The sequence below is a fragment of the Limanda limanda genome, chromosome 17 (assembly GCF_963576545.1).
Source record: "Limanda limanda chromosome 17, fLimLim1.1, whole genome shotgun sequence".
Classification (NCBI taxonomy): Eukaryota; Metazoa; Chordata; class Actinopteri; order Pleuronectiformes; family Pleuronectidae; genus Limanda; species Limanda limanda.
Window position 1 is genome coordinate 10,447,621 of NC_083652.1, and position 14,644 is coordinate 10,462,264.

Here is a 14,644-nt window from a genome sequence, read left to right on the forward strand (position 1 = left end):
TACTCTGACTCCAATTATCACCCAACTAACCCAGTTATAATTATTTCTTTACAAAAATAAAGTGTGTGTACTGAACAAGGTCAGATTGCTTCTTTGTTTTCGAAAAATGTTGCCTCTTGTTGACATTTTCTATGCATGAAATATAAAAGCAAAGACAAAATCCCCTAATTAGATATCTAGAAATAAAGTATATATTTTCTTTCTTTTTCCATATATTTTTGATTCTGTTTCATTTTGGGTTTAAATGAGGTGCATGGCTCAGTAAGGCTTTACAAAACAAGTGTACGTTTTAAGAGCAGCAGATTTATATCTGTAGATCTGTTTGAGGAGGCAGACTGCCAACAACTTCACATCTTCCTTTTCATCGTTTGCTGACTCCTTCTTTTTCCTCTGCTCAGATTTATTTGGCGCTGCTGTCTGATTCACATTCAGGTGAAATCTACCCACATTCGGGTAGACATACAAAAAAAATAAAGCAATAGCAGAACCAATTAAAGTGCTTATCTTTGTCTGCATTTTGTAAGTCATGAAATGTCAAATCCATGATTATGCCAAAGTGAAAACAGCAGTGTACAAAGAGAAGTTGGTTTTCAATTCCAACATAAGTTTTTAATTTGTTTTGGACATAACAATGTTTGATGGGGACACAATTCTCTGAATCTCTCACCTTTTGTTGCTCATTTAATCTGAAAAGGCCTTTTTGAATCATTTGTCTTTATACAATCACATCATCCTCAACCTTCTGAGCGTCTATGTTAAAGGAAACTAGTAAAACCTGATATTTTACTCACGGCTCAGTTCATTGCACATTTGTGGTGTATTCAGGCTTCAAATTGACAGGATCTCAACATTGGCTGGATGTTTTTTTCTACTTCAGAGATTTTTCTACTTTACAACATCACCAATTACCTGGTATTGTAAGGCTTCAGACTGACATTAACAGATTGAATCAGGTGGATTCAGCTGATATTAATGTTGGCCAGGTGTTTGCTTTTCTTTATTGACATTTACAGATATTGAATTTGTTCTGAAATCTAAATTAAGGACGTAATACCAGATGGTCCTTTGGTCTGAACATAAAGGTGGTCGACATGTGACCAAAAGTGAAGCCCAAAATGTCTCAAACACTACCTGAAGTCTCCATGTTAAAAGTTCCAAACTAAAAGGTCAAAGCACAGGTCACTTTTTTCTCAAAGTTGGTTACGGTCATTTTAGATAGTTCTTGTCACACTGATGTTATTAATATATGTTATATTGATGCTTGATGGGGTTAGGGTCAGGGTTGACAGCTAAGACTGACTCCAGATTGGTTGAGCTTGTGTATCGATGGTACTTCACTACCGCGGTTCCATCCCCCAATCACTTCTGCGCGGACTCCGGTTCCAAAGGTGCAAGATGTCCAGAATATTTAAGCTTCATTTCTGTATGGTGGGAGGAAGTGGAGACACGAAACCCATCTTTATAATCAGTATATGCAGTAAAGTGTCCGAAAGTGTTTTTTTTTATTTTTTGGGGTGAACATTTTCTTAACTACATCATCCATAAGCTCCTGGGGGGTTGATGTTAAAAAGAATTACACAACTACCTGGGGTTTGGCTTCCTGCTCGGTTCTTTGCAGATTTGTAGCTTAATGAGATTTCAGTATTATATAAGGGACATGTCACCTCATGCAGTACAGTCATCCTGGCAGCTATAAAAACTTCCAGGAGGAGGCGCTTATCTCACATTGTGCAGAAGCATCACTGAGGAACTGCATTACACACACACACACACACACACACACACACAAAAAGACACTGTGAGTGTGTCCCCTGTTATCAAAGCCCAAACCGTGTGTCTTTTATGATTTAGCTGGCCTGACATTAGCACATTATAGATGACAACAGAGTCCAGTGTGACAGAGCAGAAAATATACTTTCAGAAACCCTAATAAAAAGATGGAAGGCAGAGATATGACAGGATTCATGCCGTTTCCAGATTCAGCTCTGCAATTTGTCAAAGAAACAACCTCGGCTGTTAAACTTAGACACTTGGAGTGCTGCTCGGTAAATCATGGTGACAACTATGATAGCTACAGTATGTCCTGAGGGCTTGTTTAATGGGGACAAGGCTCTGTTCTGCTCATCCCACTGACATGTTTATTTACAGCTGGAGGAGATGGGAGAGAGGCTCCGGGTCGATCTCTTCATCATTATGGAGGAAAAAACGGTGTCATTATGGGTTTGATTATTGTTATCATCAAGTCTGGTTGAATCTGTTTAGAGGAAGTGAAGCTACACAGTTTGTTGTGTTGCTTCGAGTAACTGGCAGTGCGATATAATGTGAGCAACAATTATCTTTTATTTGAATGGTCTGTTTGGCTCTTTTTATAGTCTAAGTAAAGTTTATTTTAGTTTAATTCATATTTATTGTACCCTGTATACACTACAATGGCTCTAAGAGAGCATATGCCTCCGCCAAGCCCCAGCCGTCCCACACCATATCATTCCACTAAGTTTTGTTTTAAAAAATTACTATCAAGAGTGACTACGATCTGTAAAGTTTATACAGTTGTTCATTTTTTTCTCTGTCTTCCTGTTTGTTGTGTTACGTGCTGTTAAGTCACAGTTTTAGAAACTTTATTTGGAGGAACTTTGTTTAAAAAACCACTTAGTAATATGAAAAGAACATTTAGTCTACAGGTGGTTTGGAAAACAAAATAAGTTAGAAATGAGTTTATTGGATAGTGGGTATATTTTTATTTGATGAATACCTTAAATGTCTTGTGTCTTCTGAAAGTAAAATTATTCTTTTACTTCTACTGTAAAAAAATAAATAACCGTAGGCTTTAGCCCTGAAGGGGGCGTACTGTTTTACAAACACTGGATTAGCCTCTGGCCAATAGTGATGCTCAGGAGATTACTCAAACAACACCTAAAAAAAGCTCTCAACTCTCTGCCCCACTCAGACAGACTGAGTGAAAGTGAACAGTGTGTTCGAGCTGCCTGTTGCGTGACATGTCTGCGTTTTACCGACTGCTTCTCCTGTTGTCTGGTGAGTTTCTCATTTACTTTGAAGGGGAGATTTTACAGGTGATGAATTGCTGAGGGCTTAAAAGATAATATAGGAACACGGAAGGTAGTCAGCGAAGATGAAAGCCCTGGGGAGAAACTTCATGCGACCCAGTGAGAGTGTTATTTAATTGATATTGTTCTTTACAATAATATGTATTTTTCCTTCATTTCTACAATGAAGCTGGTCGAGGTTTTCAGGCAGTAGAGTGTCGTTTTTCATGTTACTCCTGAGGAGTAAGACGTAAGAAAATGTAAAGTCTTATCTGAGTCTTATTCACTTTTAAAGGGTGTGTGGAATTCAGTGCAGCTGCACCTTTATAGATTAGATTAGAATGAATATGGAGTTAACAAAAACACAGGAAAACATGGATATCTTAAGTCAATACACCTGCAAAAACATTTTCTTGTGAGACTTTAATGCTTAAATAAGATGTTGTGAATCTGCAATGTTCCTGCTGTTCCTGTTTGTATAATATTTATCAAATTCTGCTACAAAAAACAGTGCCAGATGATGTGAGTCATTTCTAAGGAGTGAGCTCAGTTTGTTCTCCCTCTTCTGTTGTTTATTGCTCTCTGCAGTGGTTGTGGCCTCTGTGGCAGCACGCAGGTCCCAGCGGGCCAGGAGAGGGTTACTCGAGCTGGCGGGCGCCATCAAGTGCAGCACAGGGAGATCTGCCCTGGCTTACATGATGTACGGATGCTACTGTGGACTGGGCGGTCAGGGCTGGCCCAGGGACCAGGCGGACTGGTGAGGCGGCAGCTTAAAATCGTACTCCCCTCGAACCCGACCCCGAAAGAAAACACATCTCACAAGTCAGAACACTCGATGATAGTGTGCAGTAAAATGTAAACATGTTGACAATCTATATGTGGCCCACCTATACATTATGTGAATCAAAATATATATCCAGCATGCTTTGGTGGTGTTTAGCCCTCCACTCCAGAGATGGTACGTACACATTATTTTCCTCCTCCTGGAGGCCTTGGACTCTTTTTAGTCATGCTACGTCCTGGGCCGTACACACAGTTTCCGTTTGCTAATGAATCGACTGAACCACAAACCCTGTGCCGTGGGATGGAGGGAGGAAATGTCCAATTTCAGCCGACTCACATGGCCCAGTGGTCGCTTCAAAATAGGCCCAAAAATTCCACACCCAAATCCTTATTGCCGCCTCATTCTTCACCGCAGGACATTGAACCCCCACAAAACCAGTAAGCTGCTAACTATCTGTTGAGAAAACTCATGTGGTGATTCTTGCCTTTTAAAATAGCAGTGGTGCAGTTCAAACCACAGAGTAGGGACTGTACCCACCTACTGCTTTCTCGACCCTGTGAAGTCTAGACTGAGTTTTGACTGCTTCAGCCTTCAAAATAAAACGTCCATGCTGTTGTTAATGTTTTTCTGTGCTACGTTTAGGTGTTGCCACAAGCATGATTGCTGTTATGGAGATGCAGAGCGTCTGGGCTGCAGTACCAAAACAGACCAGTATCAGTGGACGTGTGAGGACAAGACAGCTGAGTGCGGTACTGCCTATTAATGCTTGGCCAACATTTTTGTGTTTGTTATGGAAAACAAAGTACAGTAAATACTCATTGTTCTTCTTAGTTGCAGCTCACCAAAAAATGATGCCACCAGTATAAAACCCTGACAGGGATCAGTCTGTGAGTTCATATAAACACCCGGAAGGCAGTTGATGAGGAAAACAAGATGTTTACAGCCTTTATTTAAGTCCCCATGAATCAAAGTAACATATCTACCTTCTAATTACACAAAATTCTGTCTGTCTGTGAAACGCATATCTCGCAAACTGTTCATCCTATTGGCTTCACACTTCTCATATGTATTCATAGTGGCCCCGGGAAGTGCAGTGCAATTTAGAGACACAATACATTCATTATCAATGGAAAAATTAGTAACAGGCAACCTGCTCTCTATAACTCTTGTTTTCTTGCCGCAATGTTTTATATTGAGCTGAATTTCAGAGCTTTTATTTTGAAAAGTTGTGAAGTTGGGTCTGAAGATTGTGTCAATTGCTTAACACACCTCTGAAATAGCAGACATGCAATATATCGAGTAAAACTATCCAAATAAATTTTCATTACAATTAAACCAGGTAGGATGAACGCAAAGTTTTCTAACTTCACTTTGCACCATAGACTGGATATAAGCTCTGCAAACAACATCCAGCAGACAAACAACCAAAAAGTTCCAGTAGGACTCACTAATGACAAGGAATAATTCTGAAATAGCTCCGGAGCATTACCACAGGAGAAGAGAACAGACAACTCCAAACAGGCAGGTTTAGAGTGGGTGCTGTGTTAGTGATTCTAAATAGCAACAATCTTGATGATGTTTACTCGTTAAAACACCAGTTATTGATTTATTCTGAAAAAATCTATTCATAGTATTCACAGTTAATGTATTTTCCTTTTAGTTTTCTACTCAGGAACCAAATTTCTCTGATTTAACCATTTTAAAGCAGTAACTTCTAGTTGTAAAATCTAAGATTTTGCAAACATCAGAACAAGTGATCACAATATATTTTTGACTATATCCACGTTGAAACCCCCAAAAAATGTCACGTTTCCATGAAATTCCTCTTTCCAGCTTGTGACTGACTAAAGATTGTTACTGTACTTTTTATCATTGCAGATGATTTGGAGGACAACTGTGAAAAGCTACTGTGCAAGTGTGACAGAAACGCTGCCAAATGCCTGAGAAAAGCACCTTTCATCCGAAAGTACGCCTTGTGGCCGGATTTTATGTGCGGGTACAAACAACCGATGTGTAGTATTTATTGACACAATAAACACATCTGTTACGGTGATGACAGTGGAAAAAGTCAATGGGTCTTTATTGTGTCTTTTTATAACTGTTTTGAAACTATATCATCATCTGGGGGATAAAACAATATGTTCATAAGGCAAAACCACTATTAAGACGTACAACACGTTTACCTCATTTCTGACAAACCCCTCATGACTCTCTTGAATAGTCATGAGGATTTACAGCTGCAGCAGTTTCATACGGATGGAAAAAAAGACGACTTGAGCATTCCTGTGCTGGGACTCTCTGCTGAGTCAGATCTCAGCAGAGGGTCAGATGTTAATCAGCAGGGGAAAGCTCAGGTAGCTGCTCCACAACAGACTACTCTTATATAAATGAAATACTATATGCAGGACAGAGCCCGCCTCAGAACTCTGAAGGTAGCTCCCTGTGCTCTGATCTTATTTCTGACTACACCTCATTCACTTGGCTTTAAATAGGGTATCTGGAGATGTATTAATCTAATGACAATTTTAAACTGAGATTTTTCAGCTTTTTTAAATTTAAAGTCTATGTCTACTGTAACTCAACCCTTAGTTTATTTTAACCAAAAAATTATGTATGAAAGAGTTTCCTTGCACATGTAGTTTTATTTTAGTAACTTAGAAAGCCACTTGATTCCCTGATTCCGCTGACTCAGACCATATTTATAAACTAAACTAAAAGGTCTTTTGTTCCTCCAATGTTTTCCCAGCAGTCACCATGGTTACAGATCATTGTGCCTGAAGGAACTTTCCCATGGAGCCTGCAGAAAAAGTTATATTCAGTGGATGGCTATTAAGTGACTTTGTGTACTTTCACCAGGGTGTGAGACCGTAAGGAAAACTCTCATGTGCGTGATCCCAGTTTTCGATGCTGCACTTTAACAAGCGTCACCTGACATTTGCGACATTTACATAGTGGGAAGCCTCCACAGAAAAATGGTGTCATCATACCAGCGTGGCTTCACCTGGTTTGTAATAGCCTCTGTAGGATCCAAATATTGCCTGTAGATGGCGCCATATTCATTATCACTAAACTAGAAGCCCACCACCACTAGATCCAAGCAATCTTGTGAGCCCACTCGAAAAGGATTTTGCTTCAAAAGAATCATTAATAAAATCAATATCATTTAGAAGCATGAAAAGGAAAACAGATTTTATTTATACACCTAAGCTCTGAGAAATGAGATGCCTTTTACTGAATGGGGTTTTTAGTGGTTGACACAGTCGGTCACATTATTTCGGTCTTACACAGTTGGTTTTTGGGGTTTGGCTCGGGAACCGCTCTCAGATCAAGTCCCTCCGTGGAGTCAAGACCTTCATTTCCCCTCTGACACCCAGTAAACACTACCGCCATCATGTCTGTAATCACCGTAAACAAAACCCTCCCAGATGTCACTGCTCCAGTGAGCTTTTGCACTCCAAAGGCCCGTCTGTGGGGCTCGCACAGGAAGACACAGTTTCTTTGTTGAGAGGGTGCACCGCTCATGAGCGCCGATTGAAATGGGAGTCGATGTTGTGGTGCAGTGTCCAAAGGCCCAGGACTGGAAATAAGTATCTGGGTCATGGCCCACAAACACTTGCTCGATTGTGTCCAACCTTCGCTTGGTATGAGCTCAGGAAGTTATGGAAGTCATACGCTCGGTCCACCACGAGGCAGACAGAGAAATCAATTCAATACACAAGGTTATATATTTGCTTCTGCCTCTAACCCCTGCAAATTACATTTTCCGCTCACCCCTCTCCGCGGTTCTTGCTGCCTTGAAGTGGTGTGTCCAGGATTCCAGCTCTTGGCTTTATTGATGATCTCACTTGTCCACAGTTGTTTTCAGTGCATGTCTATGTTAGTTTTTAATATTAACTTAAGAATCTTCAGCAGACTGCGCCCTCTGTCTGCCACTGTTGACTTAAAGGTTGTGAAAGTTCACTTTTAACCAGACGAGCTATGGCCAGGGACGGGTAGGTGTGACACGGGCCCGGACTGGAGCCTCTTCAGGAAGTCAATCAAAGAAAGTCAGTCCGACAACAACAAAACAGCAAAAGAAACACAACCCACAACAAACAGAGGTTAAATTACTACAAAGTGCACAAAATCAGATTCAAATGAGATTCAAATCCACCACAAATGCACAAAACAACGATAAAAGAAACAACAAACTTTGTCAAGGTGTCTTGCTCCTATCTTCGCATGGTGGGGACCCGATTATTCACAATATGTCAAAATGGAATTATATATGCACGTAGATATTTATAAACATAATTTAATATGAATAATAGCTTAAATTTGGTCCCTATACTTTGATTCTCAGCAATGAAGTGTGTGAGGAACACCGGCATTTTCCATGCCACCTGTTTTTCAATGGTGAGGCACACTCTAATTTGTTTTTTCAGCTTCTGGGTAAACACTTCTTCTAAGCGTTTACCCAGGTGATTATTTTATTCACCTCCGGACATGTTGCCATGTGAAACCCCCAGTGGTGCTTCCTCAGTGCAGCAGCAGTCGACACTGGCTGCAGCTGAAACATAAAACCCAGTTGAAATGACTCGACCGACCTCAGTGCAGCACTCCTGAAGGAGCCCTGTGATTTGAAGGAGTGTTGGTTGTCTATCCTACAAATGAACAACAGCGTGGTTGTCACAGTGAACAAGCCCATATTCTTTAATCCCTGCTGTTGGAGCTGATGGAACCTGTTCCACACTAATTACGTTCTTTAATTAACTGTTAGGCTCCTCAGCGAAAAGCCAGATGGCCAACGATGACGTTTTGGCCTCAAATTGCAAGAAGCATAAAGATCTTTCTAAACAGGCTATGTGCATATGTATAGTCAATGTATTTTTTGGTCATTTATAAATAACAACCAACAAATTTAGAGTGGACTCGTGGTTTGAATGGCTTGTAATCCCTTGCATCTATTTTCACTCTCCTTAGAGTTTCAAATGCTGCTGCCCACACAGAGAAGGGAATCAGTGTGTGTAGAGCCCACGATGGACCTGGACCTGCTGCTAATACACTATTGTTACAGACCCTTTTTTCTTCCTCCTCCTATTTCACTCTGTCCTCTTTATGTTTACCATTTGGACACTCTTCTCACCCTCACAATCTCTCAATGTTACTTTTTATTAATGATATAACTTTGTCTTTCTTTAGCTGACGAGCAAGGGAAGAGCAACACACACTGCAGTCTCTGCAAAATCCGTTCACAAACTCAGCAGCTCATTCACAAGTGAAAATAAATTGGTTTTCAAAGTCAAAGCTGTTATCTTCAGCATGATGTGGGCATTATTTACCATTACCTGAGGTTTCCACCAGGGGGCTGCATTATAACAGTACTTCATGCCTTGAGGTACCCAGAGACAAGGAATGACTGCATTGTATTGAGTTGTATGTGTTTTATAGGTCAAAGAAATTCCATCAATTCATCGCAATAAGGGGAACATGTCATCAAACATGAAGCATCTTAAGCACCTTATTCTCCAACCTGCACCAGATGACCTCACCTGTGCTGTGTGAATAAGGTGGTTAAAGTAAGATCCTTAAAACACAAAGAATGACACTGTTGCTGTATCTGGAATTTAAACAGCAGGTGTCAAAAGTCCAAACTATTTAGAAGGAGCCTGATAATTACTTTCCTTTTACTGTTGGAGGAAACGTTATATGACACACTGGTTTCCACTAAAGTCAGATTATAATAATGTTAGTATTCTATATCTTAAAAGTGAAATCTTATTTAACGTGGCTCCAGAATTGAAAACATTTGACCTCTTTTCTCTATCACGTAATTTATCTAAAGCACAAATCCCCATAAAGCATAAACAATAAGCACCTATATTATAATTATAATAAAAATATTTTCTCGGATTGCGGGGTCAATGCCAGGATCAATATTTGTATTTAGTTTTGACGCTGTCCACAAAATAGAAATAAAAAAGGTTACCATGGAAATAGTCTGCTGGTGTCAGTCATAATGGCCTTGGCGACACGCTGCATACAAGAGCCTGTCTTTATTGTTCATGTGAAATATACTGGTGTAAGTGGGTGCAGATTCCAAACAAAGATCCAGCTGTACAACTCCATGGACAGTATGAAATGATCATTTCCAGCAGCCATCATAACGATTTGATAGGAGATTAAACCTTCATAAATGATAACAACAAGGTTCTGGACCTTATTTCCAATTGATGACTGGTTAATGTGATATGCTGACAAACATTTTCTGCAAACCCCTGCAGCAGCATCCAGTTGTTTGCTTCCTATCATCATGCATCATTTTAAAAATGAAATATAATGATACGCTGCCGCATGAACCAGATCATGAATCATTGATGCTGCGACATAGAGTGTTGCCAAGGAAACTGTACCAGTCTGCTTGATCACTGTCAGCTGCGCTCGCATAATGATGGTGGGATGTGAAAAACATTGCACGGTAACCACTGTGTTTCCTGAAATATTTTCAAAGTCGATTTAGAAGAAGAGCAACCGCCAATGACTGTAAATCTGAAATACTTAGCTGATCACTGTCCTTCTATGATTTATATCAAGCTGCTGTTTCTGGACTATATTTCCTTTTATTTCATTCACATGCATTGCATTCTTCTTTCATTAATGGGTTTCTGGGCCTATTTCCACTTGATTTTAAAGAGGCCTACATCTATTTCATTATTATTAATGACTGCTCATATAAATATCACACATCTAATATCACATCTAATACACTTGAGGAATAGACACATGTAGTATTTTATGGACACATACTTACACAGAAATGCCTGAATTTATTAACCAACATAAAAATACTGGAGAGTGAAGAGGAGATAGTGGTGTGCAGAAAAATAGCAGCCATTTTCTTATTTATCCCTGACTTAACCTACACTTTCACCCATTCACATCACTAATGATATACTGATCTTCATATCTTACCATAAATTTATAGAGATTTTTATTAAATAATATAAATTTGATTCATTGGAACCTTTGGTTATTTCTGTGTCCTTTCTTTATTTTGTCTTGAATCTGAGGGGAGAACCATTGATCAATATACCCACAGTACATTCAAACAGAGATAAGTTAGTTTTTTCTTGAATCTGAGCTGTTCCTGATTGTATAATGTTAAAAAACACCTTTTTCCATTTTAAAGGTGAACATACTTGAAATTTCTTAACATACAAATATTATTTTACCTGTTCTGGTCTACTTTTCCACTATTTCAACTATGCAGACCTTTATGTGAAACATACATTTTTTACTATTCTGTGCTAATTTCACATTAATTAGAATGGTACTAGTGAGTTATAATCCAAAAGCTGATTCTCTTTTAATATAGCGGAAAATAAGATAACTGATAGTAGGAGACTTTTAATCAAAACTTGATATATGGCAAAGTTGTCAATTAAAAAAGTGTTGTTAGTATGTATTATAGCTTTGTATGTAATAGTGTCTTACACTACATGGTAAATCGGTATTATTTTAATAAAACGAATCGCAGACAGTGAGATGCATAGTTTCCATTGGAATCTGTTACAAAAGAGGCACGGACGGGGTTCGAGCCCGCGATCTTCGGTTTACGAGACCGACGCCTTACCACTTGGCCACCGCGCCTGCGCTGTGCAAAGTTTTATTTCTCAATTTAAAGGTAGACTGTCAGGTCTAACTTCCAGCGCTGCCAATACGTAACAGTGGCATTGGCTCAGTATTTTTTCCCATCTTTTGTTACAGATCAACCTCCTCCTGCAGTGCGACCACGAGCCCCGGAAGCTAATGAGCTGAACTTCCTCAACACATGTGTCGTTGTACTATGGCCACAAGGAGACGCTGTTATCTGCAACAAGAGAAACAACTTGTCCGGAACAAACACAAACAGGCTCAGAGAAGTTGAGGAGCTGCTTCACTGTGGATCATTACATACGTCAGGTTGTTCAGTTTACTACATATGCCAAAGTTATGGAGCTTTTAATGTTTAGTTGTTTGTTGAGATGGTTTCAGAGATATGTTGATTCAACTTCTGGAGGATGCATTATACACGGAGCTGTTATGTTATTTAGACTGACTTCATGAGGGGAATAGTTGAAATAGGTTTGATGGAGAATCCACTTTTCCATTTAGACAATCCCAGAATATGATTAAACTTCACTTTCAGACAAAGTACAAATGGTGAGAAACTCGCATCAATCAGTCGGTAACAGTCCAATAAATGTTTTGTCCGATAGGTTAATGGATGTGGAAGAGATATGGGCTTAGGTCATTTAAAACTTAAGGAGACTGTGAATGTATATGGACGATGCATCTCCTCTCCCGCTGTCCAGAAATGAAGCCAACATATCCTGCATATGCGAACGCTGCCATCTTGCGCATTTGTAGCCCGAGCCCGATGCACGTTCTCGACCAAACACAAGTCAGTCTCAAATATTTTTGACTTTTTAGCTTGTTCCATGTTCCACCTATTAACATAGAGGATATAGGATCTTTTTTACCCATACTGCAGCCTGCCACCAGGTGGCGTTCACGATATTTTGGCTTCACTTTCGTGGAGCAGTCCATCTGCACTCTATGATGACTGTATGATGAGCAAAGTTTGTCGAAGGGGAAATCTCGGCCTAACAATGTTTAAATTTACATTATTCTGTATCATTATTCTGAATAAGAAATTATTAAAATGAAGGTGTTTATATGAGTTGCTAATAAAATATTCCATTCATATTCCTGTTTACATTGTACAGAGCGTAGCCTCATTAAAACTCATGTCATTACGTCCACTTTGCCATTACATCTGACGGTATTTCACTTGTTTTAAAACCTCAACCTGAAAGAGTTCAGTATCCCTCTTGTTTACACCCTGGGCATGCGTCATTAAACAGTTGGTATCCGCTGTGGGTGTCATGAAATGCTGTGAAGACTCCAATAGGACGTGATAATGTGTTGAAACATATCTTAATAATGTATCTAAACATGTCTTGGTTGCATTATCGCTTATTCCCAGTATGACCCTATTCAAGGTAAATAGAAAATGCTGTTTAAAGGCAGCGTTGGATTCAGTCTATTGTCTTATTCGGAATATTGGTGTCCACGGCAACACAGTCAATTTCCGGTGTGGTCTTGTCATCAAAATACCAGGAATCTTCGGCGGACCATGAATATCCAAACAAAGTTTGATGGCAAACTGCAGAGTCGGGTCATATTTCCAAATCAGAGCAGAACAGACTGAAATTGAACTTGCATAGCTAATAACTATGAGAACCAGTGGGCTGGCTGTGATTCTTTTCTCAGCGATACAATATGCATGAAGCCAGACTGCAGCTTTTCACTGTCTTTCTTTTCCAAACATCAAAGATGAATGACTGCCTGAGGGGCCTTATTTTTTCGGTCTGTCTTTCTTTTTCTGTGTGGATCAGATAACCCAGAGGCTGTTTGAAAAATGAATAAGACTCATTTCCATTGGGAACGAGTTAGCAGTGGAAATCACAGATGTGGGATATTCACCTTGACCTGCTTAGTGCACGTTGTCAGTGCATGGATAAAGGAGCGGAGACTCTTATATAAAGCACATAGGAAGATTTAATTTAGAGCCCCTGGAAATGTGGTTATGTTTGAGTTGAAGTTGAGTCTCGCTTAAGTAAAACAAAACAAGCCACAATTTAAAATGATAAGTGAGGTATAATGCTTATTAGCGATGGTAATCCTAATACATGAGCATTGATGAAAAAGATGAATGAAAATACAAGATAAATGCTACGTCTCAAAGTTGAAGGAGCAGCGTGCCGATTGATTTATGGGTTTATGTTGACATTTTATGTTGAAAATGTATCATTATTTTCTTTAATTATTTTGTGTATATGTCTTCTTTTTATAATAATGGCTTAAATAGTTTGTAAGATTCTGCTCCTCTCCGTTAAGGCCATCCACAATCTCACTCCTCTCTCCATTTTTAAATCTAATCTAAAAACTCATCTGTTTAAAGAGGCATATTCAGTTTGATTAATTTAGCAAAAACTACATTTTTTATTTACTGTTAATTTTATGGATGTTTTTGAAACATAGTTTTTGTTGTTGTGTTCTGCCATGTTAGGTGACCTTGAGTGCTCTGAAAAGCGCATATAAATAAAATGTATTAGTATTATTATTATTATTATTATTATTATTAATAAAGTTTATGGTTAAACTGTAAATTATCAAGCCCATATTTTCTTTGTCATGAGAATTAAATAACGACATACTATCTCATTGCGAATAATAATATTTATTTTGAATATACATATATATATATGTATGTATGCTGACTGATATATCTATATTTGAAAGGTTTTACTCCAAAGATCCATATCTGTCAGGCCTCTAGTGTGAATACTGACTGAGGAGCTGCTGTTTGGCTGCTGATGCTTCATTATGGATCCAGGCCCCTGGAAGTAGTGAATATCATTTTTCTTTTTCTCAAGGCTTAAAACTGCCAACAATGATCTTTCTTTTTAGGCCTTTGTCAGATCTAAAACACAGGTATTAAAGGTTCAGTGGGTAAGATGTAGGTGAAACGGATCTATCGGAAGAAATTGAATATAGAAGTATATTAAGTACTTTATATTTACAATGGGAGCGGGTCCTCTCCACGTATACCACCATGTTTTTAACAGTAGCCCAAACTGGATAAACTAAACAAATTTTTGCGTTGTTATGACAACTGAAGGCTGCCACATGTTCTCTTTCATGTTTGGATGGGGATGGTAAGGTCACAGGTTTTCAGCTGCAACGTGCAACTTCACCACTAGATCTCACTAAATTCTAACCACTGCCCCTT

General features: G+C 39.0%; 1 protein-coding gene and 1 non-coding gene across 2 annotated transcripts; one reads left to right on the forward strand and one right to left on the reverse strand.

The window, feature by feature from the left end:
• Window positions 1–2,886: 2,886 nt before the first annotated feature.
• On the forward strand, window positions 2,887–5,855 carry pla2g10 (phospholipase A2 group X). Its single transcript, XM_061090898.1, is given in 5 exon segments — window positions 2,887–2,965; window positions 2,968–3,033; window positions 3,633–3,801; window positions 4,471–4,577; window positions 5,707–5,855. Coding segments are annotated over 5 exon segments (570 nt in total).
• A 5,530-nt stretch (window positions 5,856–11,385) lies between these two features.
• trnat-cgu (transfer RNA threonine (anticodon CGU)) lies at window positions 11,386–11,457 on the reverse strand. Its single transcript has one exon. It is a non-coding gene; the product is annotated as a tRNA-Thr (tRNA).
• Window positions 11,458–14,644: the final 3,187 nt, after the last annotated feature.